This window comes from Solea solea, chromosome 11 (genome assembly GCF_958295425.1).
Source record: "Solea solea chromosome 11, fSolSol10.1, whole genome shotgun sequence".
NCBI classification, from domain to species: Eukaryota; Metazoa; Chordata; class Actinopteri; order Pleuronectiformes; family Soleidae; genus Solea; species Solea solea.
In genome coordinates, this window is record NC_081144.1 from 4,012,592 (window position 1) to 4,031,172 (window position 18,581).

General features: G+C 39.9%; 2 protein-coding genes across 4 annotated transcripts; both read right to left on the bottom strand.

Annotated features, from left to right (window-relative positions):
- Positions 1-657: 657 nt before the first annotated feature.
- On the bottom strand, positions 658-12,974 carry LOC131469041 (calcium-responsive transactivator-like). 3 transcript variants are annotated; one of them, XM_058643874.1, is made up of 11 exons: positions 12,826-12,974; positions 12,082-12,158; positions 11,902-11,986; positions 11,418-11,550; positions 10,385-10,678; positions 8,298-8,417; positions 5,310-5,411; positions 4,767-4,862; positions 3,870-4,034; positions 3,655-3,782; positions 658-2,644 (listed from the first exon to the last, which is right to left on the bottom strand). In XM_058643874.1, the coding sequence occupies exons 1-11, from the start codon at positions 12,892-12,894 to the stop codon at positions 2,618-2,620; spliced, it is 1,296 nt and encodes a 431-aa protein (XP_058499857.1). In that variant the 5' UTR covers positions 12,895-12,974; the 3' UTR covers positions 658-2,617. The 3 variants fall into 3 exon arrangements, with proteins under 3 accessions (XP_058499857.1, XP_058499856.1, XP_058499858.1); XM_058643873.1 differs by having other exon boundaries at positions 8,298-8,462; XM_058643875.1 differs by lacking the exon at positions 5,310-5,411 and having other exon boundaries at positions 8,298-8,462.
- Positions 12,975-15,493: 2,519 nt separating this feature from the next.
- lsm14b (LSM family member 14B) lies at positions 15,494-18,440 on the bottom strand. The gene is made up of 8 exons (XM_058643880.1): positions 18,132-18,440; positions 17,877-18,040; positions 17,664-17,793; positions 17,107-17,301; positions 16,865-16,948; positions 16,622-16,777; positions 16,302-16,437; positions 15,494-16,229 (listed from the first exon to the last, which is right to left on the bottom strand). The coding sequence occupies exons 1-8, from the start codon at positions 18,250-18,252 to the stop codon at positions 16,070-16,072; spliced, it is 1,146 nt and encodes a 381-aa protein (XP_058499863.1). The 5' UTR covers positions 18,253-18,440; the 3' UTR covers positions 15,494-16,069.
- Between the last annotated feature and the right edge of the window lie 141 nt (positions 18,441-18,581).

Here is an 18,581-nt window from a genome sequence, read left to right on the forward strand (position 1 = left end):
AAATTTAGAAACTAAAATAAAATCCGCTGAGCATCAAATAGTTGTTTATGAGCCCAGTTTCTGTTATAACACTGGAAATTGGACTCCCTAAAACATTTCTAGACTCATTTGAATGACAGGAAGCCTTTTTGTGCTAAAGAGAGGCAGAAAAAACTAAATGTGGTTGGCCTTTAAAAGAAAATGATGATACAGCAAAAGGTCAGGCATCTTCGTTTTTCATAGAAATTGTCTGTTGGGTATTTGATTGTGACATTAATGACGGCAAATGTGCTCAAAATATCAAAGCAATAAAATAAAGGTTGATAGTTAACATCTATCAAGAATTTTTGACATTTTAGAATCACACATTTTCAAAATAGACATCTATTTGAATATATAACTATATACTAATGATGTAGATATAGGCTGTAAAGTTGATATTCCACTGGCTCTACATCCAGTCACTACTCATATTTCATATTTTGAAAAAAAAAATGTATGTATATATTAATAATATTATCATTGTAATACTATTATCAATCTAAGTTGTTGTAATCACCTTTAGGAGTCAAAAGAAAAATGTTAAAGGGAAGAAAATGCTGAATTTTAGCATGAGACATTGGGCAATGATTATGTTATTTGACTTTCTGTAAATACATAGACAAATGCAGACATACAAAAGGTGGATGTCAAGTTTATTTTTATAAAACAAACAGTAACAAAATACAAGCAGAAAAGATCGGGCAACGCAGTCTTACAAAGTACAGTAGAGAACATTCATATTTGGATTAAACAAACCAAACTATACTTTCTCCCACTCACTGCATCTCTTTCGCATATTCTCTCTCCAGCATTCATGCAAACATACACACATACAAACAAGGCATACAATTCACGTCAGCGATCACACACGACAGACAACTGGAATAGACTTGCCGTATGCATTTCAGGCCACATTAAAAAAAAAAAGAAACACTGATACAGATTCATTGTAGTCTAGAGAAGCCTGTGATTGTCCCTGTTGAGTGGTACATATAGTTATTTAGCTGTTTGACAGCCAGATATCTCTCATTTGTCTTTAACCCTGTGTTAGTTTACCCTTCTGAGGTACGTTGAGTTGGGACAGGATATATACTGCAAAGCTGAACCCTCACAGCCACACTGATAAACCGTGAAAGTGAATGATGATGTGTCTGACCTATTATAAATTTAAAAAATCTAATCGAGCAACACATTATTATAGATCCCCTTCATGATCCTACACAAATATAGACAGAAAGAAAAATGGGTGGCTAAGGAAGAATAGATAAGTAGGTAGGTGTGTAATTAGGTTGGTAGTAATTGAGTAGGAGAATACATAGGTAGTTAATTAGGTAGCAGGGTAGGTAGGAGGGTACTTAGGTTGAAGAGTAGGTAGGTAGAATGGTAGAATGGTAGGGCATTAGGTCTGTAAGGTATGTAGATAGGTAGGAGGGTACTTAAGTAGGTAGTCAGGCAGGCAGGTAGGTAAAAAGTGTGCAAGAACTAACCTTCAACCTTCATTTGTCAAATTTTTCACTATTTCCTTCATCTAATTCAGACGCAGATGGTTAAAGTTTTCACTGACAATAATCTGAATTACTATAATCTGTTCATGAGTCACAAATAGGTCAAAGTTGAATTCCACAACATAACATTAAAAAGAAACACAAGACAACCATCGTGTTATGTCGAGAAGCTACGAAAGGTAAGATTTGGTAAGAGTTCATAAGAACCAACCCAAGTGTATTGCACTTATTGAAGGAGGTGTGGGACGTGTAACTACTTTTCCTGTGTTGCTTTGGCTTTTTGAGGATCATTTGTTTTGGAAAAAAAAAAATATTGCACAAGACAAAAATATCAAACATTACATCTGTCACTGCAAAATAAAGTGCAGACAAAGTGACAATGTCTCCTTCTGTAAAAATCCTAACTGAGTGGCATCAGAGTAGCGTAACACTTCCGCTATACGGGGAAATGTCACTGAAAACCAGGTGTCAAAAATACTACCACAACGCATGATTATCATGGACAGCGATTTACACGTCAAAGTCTTGCTCAGTCACCTTATCATCTGTGTAGACATAATGTAGACAGAAAACACGGAATGTTAGACACACACAGCGGGACATCACTATCTAGACCAACACAGACAAACTAACCTGATCGAGTCAGATTTAAGGACCAACGTTTCCATCTTCACAAGACAAATCTCCATAGTTGTGAGATGTAACAGTGTGTCTATGAGGAATAAATGCCAGATTTGATGAAGCATTTTCCTTCAAGGCCATTTTTCTATTCATAACCACATTGACACAAAAAAAGGCTTGTAAAAAGCAGGCGATAAAGACAATAATTGTAATTGATCAATATGGCAGAATGACTTTGTTTGTACAAGCTACCTGATATTTTGTTGGTAACCAGTCACAATGTACATCTTAGTCTACCTGCTAGGACCTCATTATAGTGAGTAAAACAGACACAAATCCAATTTCTTTTGACAAATTCTGCAAAACTGATGACTCATGATCAATGAAATGATAATAAATCTGATGCAGCCAGATCTTCTAATCCACAGGAAAGCTGAGCTCAGCACCAGGAGGGAAAACAACGTCGTACTTTATTGCTGATAATTTCCATACTGACCCTGCAATGTAAAATGATTAACAATCAGAGGTTTTTGTCCACTACATGCATCACTTTGCCTAATGTTTTATGACAAAAAATTATACAAGGAAACAAGACACGACATTTTCAGCTCATGAGGTATTACTGCATATTTTAAGTTGTTTGGTGTTTCTGAATGAAAATGATGTAACATTGACATCTGAAAATCGGCTCTGTCAAGCACTTCACTATCAGACCTGACTGAGGGAGCATTTGTTTGTATATGAGGCAGTGAAGGACCGGGGGGCAAGAAGTGTTTATCTTGTCAAACTGCTGAACAATCAGGCTTCTGAAACTTTTCCAATCCAATCCAATCCAATCTAATTGTATTTTTAAACCACAGAGCAGACAAAATACAACAATAAGAGCACTAAAAAGGTTAACAATAAATAAGTTACACATAAAACACAATTTAAAAAAAAAATAATAATAATAATAGGATGAAACACAGACATAAAACATTACTCACTCTGGGTTAGAAAGGCAAAAAAACAAGAAGTGTGGGTCTCCTCTAAGCTTCTGCCTTGTTTTTGGGACAACTAAGAGCTGATCTGCAGATCTTAGTGACCGTGAGCGAACATATACAGCTGGAGCAGATCACAAAGGTAGGGAGGGGTAAGATTATGAAGGCATTTAAAAGCAAATAAAAGAATTTCGGCATAATGCAAGTCTGCGTCAGTAGGCGAGCAGCAGCGTTTTGAACGAGCTGGATTTGTCCCCCATATAAAGGGCACTGCAATGATCTAGCCCCCTTGTTTTTGTTTTCAGTCACACTCCAACCTAATGTATCTACAGGCGTCTTGCTTTACTAGCACAATGTTGCTGTTAACTCTGACATGACGTGAAAAAAACACTCCACTGAGAAACATAGAGTAGACTTGTTTGACAATGGTTTGAATGTAACAGACTTAAATATGTAAATGTTACACTACAATTTTAAAGTTTTGACCGACTGTTTTTTACAAACTTGAATACATTATGGTCATGTACCTGTTCATAGGCATAGGGCCTCTGCGTCTGTGCACCAGGGCCTCCCTGGGATGAGCGGTAAGAACCATACTGTTGGCTTTGACCCTGCTGATACTGAGCATACTGAGAGGATCCGCCCTGGCCAGGTCCTGTGGAGGACAAGTTACACTCAACAGATTTGCTCATTGTGTTTCCTGTGAATGCACAAAATACTCAATGTTATAAACGGCTCTGACCATATCCCTGTGTCTGACCGGCGTAGCCTTGTTGAGAGGAGTACTGCTGCTGGCCAAAGGGCGGCGGCGGCGGCTGCGGCTGCTGCTGCTGCTGCTGCTGCTGCTGCTGCTGCTGGCCAGAGCTCTGCTGATACTGGGCTTGCTGTTGACTGTACTGAGAGTTACCTGGAGAAACACATATGCCACTTATTAGGTCTGTAAATTATAGTCCCTTCAGACCGGGTATTGAGATCCATTCTGAATGATCTGGTCACATGTGAACAGCACTAATTTCAGGTCTGAATGCATCCAAGCTGTCCTGCTTCCTCAGAACCCATCACAAAAACCTCAAGATGCATTAGAGGCCTCCTCCTCATCTGACTTCCTCTGACCTGCTACACGTTCACAGTAACACTTACATTTAAATCACCATCACATTATTAACACTGACCAATACAGGATTTCTTTTTTTCTAATGGTTAAAATCTTATTTCATATTACAGCAGTATTGGTTCACTCAGTGGTTCTCTCTCTCTCTCTACCTGTCACTCATGTTAATATACAGACACAGGTGCGAACACATTGAAACACATAGCAGGATTTTACTGTTACCTGTTTTCTATAGAGTACCTTAAAATATCACTATTTGCCCTGGGGTATCGATTATTATTATTATTATGACCCACCCCTAAAATTTCGCCTACTCATTTCGCAGCAGATGTTATTCATTGAGCAAAATAAATAAACGTAAGAAGTCAAGGAGGTAGAGGAGGTATAAGTCATATCGGTAGATAAGTTTGCCGATATCTGATAATACATTTTAAAGCCAATATCAGCCCATACCCATATTGTACTGATAATATTGTGCATCCCTAATAGAACTAAGATAAATATTGATATTACAAAATGAACAGTTACCTCCTTCATAGTAATGCTGTGAGGATTCATCAAAGGACCGGTCGTAGCCTTGCTCGCCATATGTAGACTGTTGTTGATAAGAGTACTCCCCATGACCTGCAGAGGAACACGATTCAACTCATGCAAAAATCTCTCTTCTGCAAAGGTGACACCCATTAACACACAGAGGATCAATCAATCGTAAGAGTGTGAAGCTTCTCACTTCAACATAATGAAAAAAAGCACCTGAGATTGATTATGTGCTCTCTCTCTCTCTCCTAAACACACTGCTACAGCACACTCTCTGAAATCTGAAATTTCGGCACACCAAAGGGGACAGTATGGACACAGACACAGTGGGAGGATACATAATCAAGACCAGTGTTAGTCTTTTGCCTTTTTTCAATCCTTTCATCTCCCACGAAAAAGGGGAAAAAGACAATGACTGTGGGGAGAGAGCTGAAGCTCTGTGGGATTGTGATAAAAGGAAATGGCATGAGCTGTAGCGGGGGATCTGTGTGTTCGAGAGCTGGGTGTACAACGTTTATGGACGTGCACGATTACCATCAGGGTAATACTGCTGGTTTATGGGCTCGCTGGAGCTCTGAGTGTGTCCATACTGCTCGCCGTAGAACTCGTCTTGTCCCATGTACTGCTGTGCAGATCCTGCAAGACAGGCGACACCACGGTCAGTTAAAAAGCTGGAGACTAACGGGTTGCGCCAGGTCACTTGGCCAATTTAGGCCGTCTGAAGGGATGTGTGAGCATTTATGTGCAATAAGAATAATAATAAATAATAGATTGTTACACACAACATTACTGACGACCTTCTTGGAAGTTATCTTTGGAGTTGAGCAGATTTTTTGACGTGTGGTTGTATGAGATGTTGATACATTATAATACTGATTTTGTGGCGAGTGCCAATCCACGTGCCATCATGCATGATAGGAGCCGAACACTCAATGTTGCCGATAACACTTGACAAAATCCTCACTTAATAAAACACTTGCATAGAGTAAGTCTATGATATCTTAAGAATACGTTTGCCAATTGCCAGAAAAAAAAGGCCGTAAACTGCTCTTTCTTTCTCCCTTCACCAAAGTCCAAAGTGAAACTAGTACTCCACATAGTCATGATAGGGCCCTCATGATAGGGCCCTCACGTCCCAACGCAAGTGTCCCCATGCAAGTGCCCTGATCTCCCTCACTCAACAGTCTTCACTTTTATTTGATAACCTCCTCCAAAATGACTGCAAAGCCATGGAATAATAATACCGTATGTGTTCAGGGTCGGTCTGTTGTGTCACGTATGATGTTTCGATGGAATCGGTCAATGTACGGCAAAGTTGTAGGGCACTTCCTGTTTTGGGGCGAAATGGCAGCTAAATTTAAAATAGCTGGTCAAGTTTCATGGAGCAACTTCCTGTTTCATAGAGAATGGTGGAGTGATTTACAAATGTCTCCAGTCACAAAGTCACCCTGACCTACAATGAAATAAAGCAGCAAAAATATTCAGGATATATTAAGCTGGCATATTTTTAGGTGAACCTTTTGATAAGTTGCTAAAATTAGTTTTTCCTTGTGTGCCCATTAGCAGCCTTGTTTTCACTCTTTAGGCACTAGCTGTATAAGACACTGTACCTTACAGTAAACTGTATGGGATAGAGGAGAAAAAGATTTAAGAAAGCCGGTTATTGGGGAGAACCTGATCTCTGCTTGGTGGTGGTGTGCAGAAACTCCAGATTCCATTCCCTCCCTATCAATTTTATTGAACAAACTCAGAAACGGAAGCAGAACAAAAACTCTCAGGAAGACGCATCGAAGACACTTGCACCGTCTAATCTTCATTTCAAACCTCAAACGACCTCAAATAAAATGACCTAGAACAGAAATGTGCTTCATCTTCACTTCTGCTGTAATCGGAAAACAATCTCATGGCGACATATCTGATATGTCCCACTTACTGTATGACCAAGGAGCCACAGATGATAGAGGAGCCATAGCAACAGCGCCACAACCAATCATGGACGAGGCTCGACAAGTCACCTAGCCTAACTCTTGAAAAAAGGAAACAATTCTTCACCCACTCATGTGGGGATAACATTGTCCGAGGTTAAATGAGGACATACAACTACAGACTGTTACCGTGGTAACAATATCCCATTCCTGTCATATATCAGAATGACTATGTGCCTCGTCTTCAAAAGAAATAACAGTGATGCAGCTATTATTAGGCACATGCTGACGCAGCACAAGTCAAGTGACTTACAGAGACAGGAACCTAATGTGATGAGAGTGATACATCTTCAGTCTGCTTCTTAAAGCTGCGCGAGGGCAACTGGGATGAATTACTTTGCAGACTTTTAATATCGTGCTCACTTTATGATCTTTAATTTATACCACGATGCAGTAAAAATAATTATCAGGGGCCCCGTCCACAGCAAAGCTAGCAGTTCGGACTAACTGGAAACTGAGAAACCTGCACTCAGAGCCTCGTTTGGATCAGTCCAAGCAGCCCTTACTCAGGAATAAACTCTCAAACACGCCACAAACTACAGCTGCACAATATTAGGAAAACATGCAACATGAAATAATGCGAATGTGAATATAGCAATAACTAAGTGACTTCCCATAATTAAACAAATATTTAACCCTTTAACACCGAGCGGATCGTAGACGACATGTTTGCATTACTGCAATTACGCAACAGTTTGTGCTATTGGAAAATTACCAACGGTTTCTGTAAAGCTGAGAAGTTGCACGTCAAAGCCAACGTGTGGTTATTACGGTAATTTCACTCGCGCTGTTGCAGGAAGCCGGCGAATCAGTGTCTTTGTCACCAGAGAGGAGTTGGAATAAAACCTGTACATAGTTTCTATTTTTTGGCCTGTTTTTGGACATTGAGACAAAGACTCAAATTAATGTTAATTTAAATTTAACATGCAAAATCTGGTGTTTGTGTACTTTTGTTTTGTTTTAAATAAACCTATAAAAATACACTATTTTAACATGCAGTAAATTGTAAAAAAAACTGCCAGATATTGAAAGTTATTCTGTAAAAATGGGCAAAAGCACTTACTCACAGGACATTTTCTGAGCCTTTTTTGGTTAAAATAATAAGAAGAAAAAAGTCCAGATGTAAATTTTGAGGCTTAGGTGTTAAAGGGTTGTAGCTGCAGTTTCGGTGATATTTGAAAGGTGCACTTATCAGAAACAGGGTCTGTCAGACAATACTATCAGCCCTGACTGAGGGAGTCTTTGTGTATATACAGTGGCAGCACAGGAATGGGTGGGGACTACTGCTGAACATTTCTTGGGAGAAAATGATTTAAAAAATAACAACAAAAAAACAATGATCTTCCTTTATGTTACCTTCTTAGCCAAACAAAACTAGCCAAAGATACAACCTATGTGTATACCTCTTTCACTACATACTGTATATTGCACACGTTGATACTGCAATAATGATAAATTTGAGGTACATTGTGCAGCCATACCACAAACATAGACTCACTGAGCCCACTGCCAAACCGAATTAACCTGGACCACTTACCTTGCTGTGAAGAGCGGTAAGATCCAATGGGCCTCTGAGACATCAGATTGTTTCCTTGACCGCTCTGTCCCATCATGCCCATGGCCTGCTGTCCCTGATAGTGCTGGCCCCCAGCCTGAGCTGAGGAGTAATGTGGAGTGGCAGATTGTTGGTGCATCATGGAGACTGGGAAGGAGGCGGGATTATGGACAAATCTCATACGTTAATGTATAAAGACAAACTCTCTGCACGTACACAACATCCAGAGAAGTGAGGCTGGAAGACATGTGCTAGATTACTGACAAATAAGCAAATGTAGAAGAAAGGCCATACACGAGTATAGAGCATTGGACAATTGAGAGATTAATTAATTATGATCTGTAATTAATTAATCTAATTAATCTCTTTATAATCTCACCTAAATTTATGATGTATTTTCATTTAAATTCATTATTACGGCCGATCAAAAGATTGACATATAACAAAAAGTGGCTTTCTAAAGTCATTTATCGTTTTAACAAACTTGAACAGATGCAGCCATTTAAATTCCGCTGTGTTCTTTCGTCAAACTCCAAATAATTAGAAAATACAAATAAAATAAAACATCAGGTCCATATAGACCCTTTCAGTGTATACAAACATTCCAAGCCTAGTAGCCTGTCTGTTGTACTATTACTACTACTTCTACTAGTTCCAGACCCCAAACTGCGCGTGCACATGTCTGTGACGTAGCCATGGATGGATGTAGCTCTCGAAAGGGTCTACAATGTAGCCTGTAGGTCCCAGACTTGTTCATACGCGGGGTGTTCTCCTCCAGTTAAGTTTGGCGAAGAGCTAATTTTACACCCCAAATTTACATATCCGGAGAGGATATTATTCCAAACTTCAGCAAGGAAAAAAAAGCAAAACTGGCAGTCAGAACTAAAAATGCAAAGAAAGCCAGGCAGGTCAAGAGCATAAACACAGGTGCAGAAAATACACACAGACATCCAGAGGATGGGAGGAGGCTGCATGTCAGGGTCAGGGAGAGAGATTAGGGTAAGTAAAGCCTGGAGCAGAAGGAGGGAGGGAGGGAGGGAGGGGGGAGGAGGCAGCACCTCTCATGATGAACTGAATGTGTCTGGCCTGGGTTTTTTTTTTTTTGATGATTACACTGTGACTGAAATGGACTTTTACACTTCAGTGAATGTTCAATGCATGTGAGCAAACGTTTCTGAGCAAAAATTAAGTTTGCCAAATGGTTTCGACCTTGGTTTCTACTTTGCCCTGAACACTTGATCTGCAATAATTTCATTGGAAACTGTCAAATTGAATCTACACTTAACATATATAAGAATAATAAAGTATGCATGTTGCATCTTTATGGAAGAGGATTAGGGCCACAGAGGAAAAACATAAAGGAGTTCTGACTTTAAACTCAGAATTTTGACTTTAAAGTCAGATTATCTGACTTTTTTCTGACTTTAATCTCAGAATTCTGAATTTAAAGTCAGAACTCAAATATTTTTTTCCTATGTGGCCCTAATCCTCGTCCGTACATCTTAAATGTTGTGCTAGTAAAGCAAGCGAACAGGTTGGAGTTTGACTGAATGCATGAAGATGGGCACAAGAAATCCTTCTGCTAAAAAGAAAAGTGGTTGTTTATCTTGTTAAGTTTGACAGGATAGATTCTGATTGCCATTGAGCAGCAAAAAGCCCTGTGCATAAACTCTCATTCCCCTGGGGAATTCTGGTTAACTACCAAAAAACTGACAGTGTTTTGGTAGATAACCAGAATGCCCCAGGGGAATGACAGAGTCACTCCCTCCCCTCCACTACCCAGTTGCTAGAAGGATTCTTTAGCAGGAAAATCCATCTGCCGTCTCACTTTATTAACACTTTTCTGCTCTTTGCGCTTCCTTGTTGATTTGTCATTTCATTTGTGACACAAAACGAATCACTTTCTGTGCAAAGTGCAAAGATTACACCGCTTGAAATACAGCGAGAGTCATGTGGAGGTGATAGGCTTAATGGGCATTCACATACATTCATTTATATTTACACACTACAGTGTTTGTATTCCCTTCCAATTCAGTTCTGAATGCTAAGTTCTTCTTCACCTGGCTCACCTTGGTTGGACTGCATGTTGAGGTTGCTGCGGGAGGAGGAGGAGGAGGAGGAGGAGGAGGAAGAAGAGGAGGATGTAGAGGAAGAGCCATAGCCAGGACCAGGGCCCTGGATCATGCTGCCCTGGGAGGAAGGTGTAGCATGGCTGTAGCCGGAGGCAGAGGCTGAGCTAGAGTAGCTGCTGAGGGATGTCGAGGGAATAGACGACTGCACCTGACCAGACGGCTGCTGCTGCTGCTGCTGCTGCTGCTGCTGCTGCTGCTGCTGCTGCTGCTGCATGGGGGCATGGCTGGGGCCTGACGACACACACGCACAGTCAGACCAGCCAGCACTCATTCTGACGTGCTACCGTGTCATGATAAATCATGGACCCTACATTCAGTTCATCTTTACTGGAAGCTTGTGTGGTCATACAGACGGTGTAAATAAATGTGTTTGAAAAAGTGAAGAAATCAAAAGTTGAGAGATTGGACTGTGAGCTGAACTTAAGACCACAGATTAGGGATGTCCCAATCAGTTTATTTAACCCCTGATCCAATCTTCTTTCTTTTTTTTTTACTACCGAGTATCTACTAGTACAGAGTCCTGATCCAATAAGAGCTGCACAGTTTTGTTTTGTTTTGTTTTACTCATATCTTTGGTATTTCTTATCCAAACAACATTTAGGTCAGCAATGAACACACTGGTGCCCTTCAAGCGACCCGTTGGACAGTTGATTAGCAGACAGAACAGACAGTAAAATAAATAAAGACTTAAGATTAGAGAGAAAGAGGAACACAGTTTCAGGATCAGGACATCCCTACTGCGGACAATAAAAAAGAGAGGCAGATACAATACCATGGGAGACCGGATATGGTATAGGATGGTGTTGTAGCTGTAGATGAGCATGCAGCAAAGTCATGATCAGACAAGCATGCAGGACAGAAGATGGACAACATAGAGCTTTGCACATCAAGTCTGGGTCTGAGTGGAAAATCATGGTCATATGGAGCAGAATGTATTTACTTAACAAAAGTACAATTGTGCCGAACTCACTGTTGCTCATTTGGCTCGGCATTACGGATGTGGGGGGCAGCAGTGGTGCCATGGCGTCGTTGAGGTTGCTCAGAACATGTCCTCCACTGGGACCCATCCCGCCGGGACCCATGGACATATTGGAAGTGGGAGGCTGGACGTTGAGACACGTGTCAGTGGGAGTGAAAATGTCAGTGTGAAACTATTTCACTGTCGTTTGCTTTGTCTGTGTGTAACTTAAACCCACAGCAAATGTTTTCAATCCAAATATATAAATAACAAGTGTTTTATCCCTGTTTAAAAGTGTTTAATTTAAAACATTAGCCCACAGCAACAACAAATTTGTGAGAACCACCTTACATTTTAATAATGGCTATGTACAGGAGACTGACACCAAAAGTCTGTAGCCGTGCCTTTGGGGTAAAATAATGATGGGAATAGTTGGGCAGGAATAGCAGATGTGTTGTCAAATCTAGATTTATGCAAAACCTTGCAAAGGACTCACCGCAGGTAGTAGTGACTGCATGTTCTGATTTGAATCTGCTATTGTGGCCAAGTAAACAAGGTTTCTGTGCAGGATCTGCTGATACCTGTCAAAGGGGAGGACACGAAACACAGCGTGACTTAATACCACTGTGCGATAATATGACATTTACAAGGGAGGCAACAAAAGACGAGCACTCACTGTGTGCATTCAGCTGTCTTCCCTTTGCTTTGGTAATCCATGATACACTGTATTAAGTGGTGATTTTCGTCCAACATCTTTGGGGGACAATAAAACGACTTCAGTTCAAGGTGTAAAGTCACAGTGCTCAGAACATAATGTGCTTTTTAAGAGAGAGTCATGTTGTCCTGGATTCTCAGAAACTTCAATGAGCCCGGAACAATTTTCTGGGTCAGTTTCATCTGGGGGGTTTTTTTCATGATGGAGTCAAAAAAATCCGCATGTTCTCACAGTGATGTTCTCAAGTGCCCTTTTCACGATTCATTACAGGTCAATAAAAAAACAGGAGATGATTGTCCTGTCACACTTCTCCATCACACACACACACACACACACACAAACAAATACTGAGAGAATAAGGCTGTTTGCACATTTGACAGTAAACCATGTAATCTAGGGAGTTTATAATTGAATATTGTTTCTTCTTTAACAGATTTGAATGCGTGTTATAAATCATCAGATAAAAGAAGCATCAGTAGATGTAGCGTCACACGCGCAGTCATCATCCTCTCCATCATCCGTCATGGCTTTGTTTGCTTCACACCTTCAAACTGACTGCAAACCATTCCTTGTGATATTCACCACCAGGTTACTTTCATTGCACTGAAGCAGTGGAAGTAGCACGTACTCACTCCCATCCAGACATCTTACAACAACAAACGCGTCCACCTGTGTAAATTATAAAAATGTATTTATTTGTTTTACCTTTTGGATGGTTTGCTGCGTCACCTCCCCTTTACTCCTGGGGCGCGCCGACGAAAATGCCACCGACATTTTGTCATATGTGAAATAAAAGCGCGTCTTTTATTCTAATATTTATTATCTGGAGCGCTGCCCTCTATTTGGTTTCAGTTTCTCCACTGTGTGGGAAACGGGGGGTGTTTGGAAACGCATTCATCTGTGGCCAATGATGAAAATACAGAGGTAAACTGCATTTATTTGAACGTAATTCAAACAGAATGTTCGTCTAATTGTGTCAGTTATAATACGCGTGGAAATAATGGCGTGTATTTTAAGGTGCTACTTGACAGGGGAGAACCCCTCTCGCTCATGTTTTTGGTACAGTCCAGACAGTGAGTAACCTACCACTTCTCTGCCCTGTAGTCTGGGGTATTCTTTTGATTCATGAAAGCCAATCAGCTCACATTGTGCGCGATGCTCAGTGCGCATAATCTCCGGAGTATTTTTCTTTCGCACCGCCATAAACACATTGAATGTCACATTTTAAAAGCACAGTCTCATATTGGTCATCCGACATTTACTGAGCATCTGAAATTAAATAAATAGAAATATTCAGCACAGTCACCCTTATAGTAATTTGATAAATAAATTAAAAAAAATACCAGAATACAACAGGATAGACTCAGTTAATGATGATTAACATACCAGATAATTAAACATACCACGTCATGGGAAACGTTTACAAGGGGAAAAGGTAATAAATAAATTTGACACAAATGGAGTATACTGTGCATAGTTGCTTTAAAGTTAAATTATCTTTTTGTAACCTTTCATGCATGTGTATTTTAGACAAAGGTCTTGTTCTTAGAGCAGCCCAACTGGACAAACAAGGAATTTGAAGCAGAATCTTACTAAAAAGAATATCCAGTTCCACCTCTGGAAAAGGGAAGGTTGTTAATCTCACCATCAGACGCCACCGATTCTTCCTTCTAGATCTGGAAAGGGTTAGCACATGGAACTGGAAGCATAAAGTTACAACACAAACCAACTTATTTTTACTACTTTTGAACTAATTTGTAGCAAGAATATAATGATCTCTCTATGAGATACCAGCTTCACCTCCCATTTTGATTAATCTGTATTCCATTATTTAAAAAAAAAAATTAAAAAATTGATTTTAGCATGAGATGTAGCACCTTATTTTGATCCATCAGGCACACAAAAAAAAAATAGCAAACCATCTTGGAAGATAATAAAATCAAGACAGTCTAGCTGCAGACCTGCACTGTCAGGACCCTTCGTTGCAGACCTGCACTGTGAGGTCTCCTGCACTGTCAGGACCGGAAGTTGATTCTAAGCCTTTCAAAATAAGAGCGACCATACCGGAAGCACGTATTTTTCGTTCCCAATGTTTCTTGGATCTTTATTTTATGTTTACAATGTAAATATGTTTACGTGTATCCATGTGTTTAATGAAAGAGATTTAAAAAAGAAAAACTGTATATCTTTCCAGTTCAACTGTATAAGGTGAAAAAACTCAGGAAAATGTCAAGATAAAAAACGAACAAAATATTATATACTGCTGGACCATATACATATTGATTTACTTATTTTTTTTATATAGGCAATATCTTATGTTTGTTTGCAATTATAACACCTCATAATTCATTTAATAATTGCTTAATATTGTTTGTGCTATGTTCTTACCTTGTGCTATTGGACCACATGGAGGGTGTGAGGGTTGATGATTTTAAATGAACTTAGCTTTGTGTATTCAAAGTGAATTACTGAATACCTATGACTCAGATAACCAATATCTCCTAAGCAGTTTTTTTTTCTTTTTCCACAATTTTAACTTTTTTTTTTTTTTTTCTTTCTACTCTTTGTACTCACAGTACGACAAGTACCCTCGTTTGTCCATAATCTCTTCACAGAAGAGCCACATATCTTCAATCTGGTAAAAAATAAATTTAAAAGGCTCAAGAATTAATTCTTTCTCTTCCTCATTCAGATCCATCGTGTCAAACAGCTTTCCCATTTCCTGCGCAGCCTCCTCAGTTTGGGTGCTGTTCATGTTCAAAATCTGAGGCATCTCCACTCTGGCTGCAAACAAGTGTTGATGTCGTAATAAGTAAAACAAAATTATATAAAAATTATATGATATAACTCAGTTTTCTTGGTCTTTGAGTAGGAAAATGGCACATTTAAGTGAGCACTATCATACGATAACAACGCTGAAAACTACCCAAAAGTCCAAAACCCGATTCTTTCAAATTAATATAACTTTACAGGACAATATATAGTGTGCAACATAACGTTCTAGTGAATAAAGACGGTTTCTGTTTCTTCGTATGACGCAAAGTTGTTGTCACTTGACTGTTACTCACCTCGTCGTCTTCACACTTCACATGGGGAATGAAAAATACGTGCTTCAAGTATGCTCGCTTTTATTTTGAATGTATGCTTCCGGTATGCTCGCTTTTATTTTGAAAGGCTTCGAATCAACTTCCGGTCCTGACAGTGCAGGAGACCTCACAGTGCAGGTCTGCAACGAAGGGTCCTGACAGTGCAGGTCTGCAGCTAGACCCCTCTCAATAAAATGGCTACACAAGATGAAAAGATCACTGTACATTCTCTGCAGGTCCACCCAAGATTTATTGTCATAACTACTGTAATAAAGAGAATATAGTACAGGCTCAGAAGATGAGAAGTGCATGAGCATTTTCCACTTTATTCACATAATTCTCACGTATCATTTCAATAGGACAGAATAAAGCGTTAGCCAAGATTTATCAGTTAAATACATTTAAGTTTAGTTCATTTGATGTTGATATTCAATTTACATTTGTTATATGAAAAAGGAACATAAATAATAATGCACACTCCAAAAAGACACTGTCTTGAACACAGACCAGACACATTTTAGGTGTAAGATTTGTCAAGGAGAATAAAACAAATCCAACTCCCATCTAATAACAAAAAATACTCAAGCAAATATATCCTGAAGGGACCACTAAGTGTGCCACATGCATCCACATTCAAAGTGGAGCAGAGGACAAAAAAAAAATATATACATCCTGGTAATTTATGTGCAGGATTATGGCCTCGGGTAGGAAAAACAGATTTATACAGAGGTGCTTATCATGACAAAATAACAAAAATAAAAATATACTGAAAGGTAACTGAGTAATAACCCTTACAAATCACACATATGGGAAATAATTACAGTAGGTAGTGGCTTTGGGGCACTGATATCAGATGCTGACCTCTATAACTGTCCACCTCTGGATCTGTAAGATGGAACCATCTGAGCCGAGCCCCGTCCTCTTGCTCCCGTATATCCACCTCTGAAGCCTCGGCCCCGTAGAAAGCGTCCAGGGACACCAAATGTCTCCAGATTGCGCTTCCGCTCCTCTGCCCATGTTAGCCTGAAAAACAATCAAACCTGTAGCTCCACATCAGAAGCAAATACAAGCGTTGGGAAATGACAACTCGTTTACCTGAACTTATTTTCAGATGAGATGTTGTCAAAGAAAGACTTTGCTTTGTCATAGTAGCACTTTGGTCCAAAATGATCGTCCTTTGTAGTCAAATGTAATTCCTCCTTTGACTTCTCATCTACTTCTTGAGTTGCACCTGTACACAGAAATCGTCACTTCATGTATCCTGAAGGCAAATTCCAAGTACGACAGTTAAAATAAGAAGTAGTTAGTTGATCTGAAAGTCAGAACATTGACTGTAATGACACAGTACTGGTTTAAATGGTCAACATTCAAGAAGAAAGGATAAAATGCAGGACGCAGTATTGTGATGGACTGACCTTTCACTTTGTTCTGCCCTTCCCTCTCCAGTTCCTCCTTAATAAATTGTGCATTTGATGAATCAAAATCAAAGTCTGTGTCAAACTTCAGAGTGGCTGATGGAGTATTAGCCACCATCAACTGTCCTCTACTACGGTTCCTGCGCCTCCGAGGCGCTATGGTTCATTAAAAGAAAAAGATATTTCAATTAGTAAAGTGTTTTTTCCCAACTGCATTTTTTCTACATTTCTCCATTAGGTTACCTTGTCTTCTCAGCGGTGGCCTATTTTCATCATTCCGTTGCAAAGTTTCCTGGCGAGCTTTGGGTCCAACTTGGCCCAGCTTCACTTGAATTCAAAGAGAACATTTACCCTATTAAAATGGTTTGCACCGATGCAGGATCCTCAAGTCTTCACACAATGGCAACATTTAAAAAAAAAAAAAAGCTATAAATTGTGGCTAAAATTTTATTTTGCTTTTCATTACTGCAATTCTCCATGCTTACAGGTGGTTTCAGTGGGCCTTCTGGGACTGGAACCTTCTCGTCTGGTCCTCGGGGGCTGCCTCCTCTCCTGGTACTGGTCCCAATCCTGGGATACAGTCAAGCCTCTTCCCTGCCTAGACCTTTCCATGTGGAGGGTTTGAACAGCCTTTTCCACCATGGGGGGTCTTCTGACATGCAAGCCAGGAATCACAGGCCCTTAAAAGGGACAGTTCTGATTTTTTGAGTTGAGAACACCAACACCAAAACACATTTGAGCCACTTGACAAAAAGCTAATTTAATAAAATATATCTAATATCAAGAGAGCATAAATTTTATTAGCTGAGCCTTTTGTCATCTGTCCCTGCTAGTGTCCTGGTCCAAGGCTGCTCTCCAGAAATGGTAGCATGCTTAGCAAAGTCATTGTTGATAATGTGTCAACATCTCACACAACCTGATCACTTTAAAAGAGTGCATCTTAATTGTAAAGTATGTAAACAACTTCTACAGAGGACATACAGCTACAGTAAATATGCATATTTGTTTTCACTTTATTAGGAACAATTTGTAATTGACTTACCAAGTCCAAGAGCTGCTGCGTATTGTTGATTAAGAAGGGGGTTGGCAGCAAGCTGGTTATAGGCGGGCATCCTCATGGGGCTAAACGGTCCATGAGCTGAGTACACGCCCGAAGACCCTGCACTGGATGACTGAACCAGGAAGTTACAATTTTACTCACACCATCTGGGTCTTGATAAAATTTCCCAGTGTGTGTCATGCTGTTCTTATATACCTGTACTATTGCAGGATCTGGAGGAAGGCCATGATGAGATCTTGGTAGTTCACACAGGGCTATATCTTTAATATCACTTCCCCGGAACGTGATGTATTCATAGATATCATCTTTGGGTGGCGTCGGTCTGTCAGTGGGTCGTCCCTCCGTTCCAAAACACTTCACTTGTGACAAGACAGCAATTTTGAGAAAGCTTTGAAACAGCCACATGTCAGTGGTGATATCTCTGACTGCAAATGGGCCTGAACCACTCACCTTTCGCCAGAACCACTGTAGAGTTTACTTTATCAATTGTGTACAAAATCCCCTCATAGCGATTTTGGGCTCTTGAAATTAACCATATTTTACAGCCAATGAAGGGCTTTACTGAACTCATGGCTACACAATTTTTAGGACAGCCGCTAGCAAACTCCAACAACAACTCGCCTCATGTGGCAGCACCCAAACAAAAGGGGAACCAGAAACAATTTATAGGCGTTAAACAGGTGACCCGAAACCACGCCCACTGATTGGTTGAAACACACCTGGCACTAATTCACTGTCAGTAACTGTGGATGCTGGACCTTTATCCATTTTTTTTTTTAATATATATTTTTTTTCTATGTCGTCATGATTATTTGTAACAGTACCATTTATGTGGACAGCGTGTGTGTAGTTGACGCGGACTCTTTTCTGGACAACATTTATGACAGCTGAGTGCTTGGG

What these genes read in the sequence shown, in the direction of transcription:
- LOC131469041 (XM_058643873.1), bottom strand. Translation starts at nt 12,894, where the DNA reads ATGTCGGTGGCATTTTCGTCGGCGCGCCCCAGGAGTAAAGGGGAGGTG. An exon ending in ACAGCATTACTATGAAGGAG is followed by an intron (nt 4,035 to 4,766) that starts GTAACTGTTCAT and finishes GTGTTTCTCCAG; the next exon opens with GTAACTCTCAGTACAGTCAA. An exon ending in CGGTCAGACACAGGGATATG is followed by an intron (nt 3,783 to 3,869) that starts GTCAGAGCCGTT and finishes TGTCCTCCACAG; the next exon opens with GACCTGGCCAGGGCGGATCC.
- lsm14b (XM_058643880.1), bottom strand. Translation starts at nt 18,252, where the DNA reads ATGAGTTCAGTAAAGCCCTTCATTGGCTGTAAAATATGGTTAATTTCA. An exon ending in TACAGTGGTTCTGGCGAAAG is followed by an intron (nt 18,041 to 18,131) that starts GTGAGTGGTTCA and finishes TCTTGTCACAAG; the next exon opens with TGAAGTGTTTTGGAACGGAG. An exon ending in AGGGCAGAACAAAGTGAAAG is followed by an intron (nt 16,438 to 16,621) that starts GTCAGTCCATCA and finishes TTCTGTGTACAG; the next exon opens with GTGCAACTCAAGAAGTAGAT.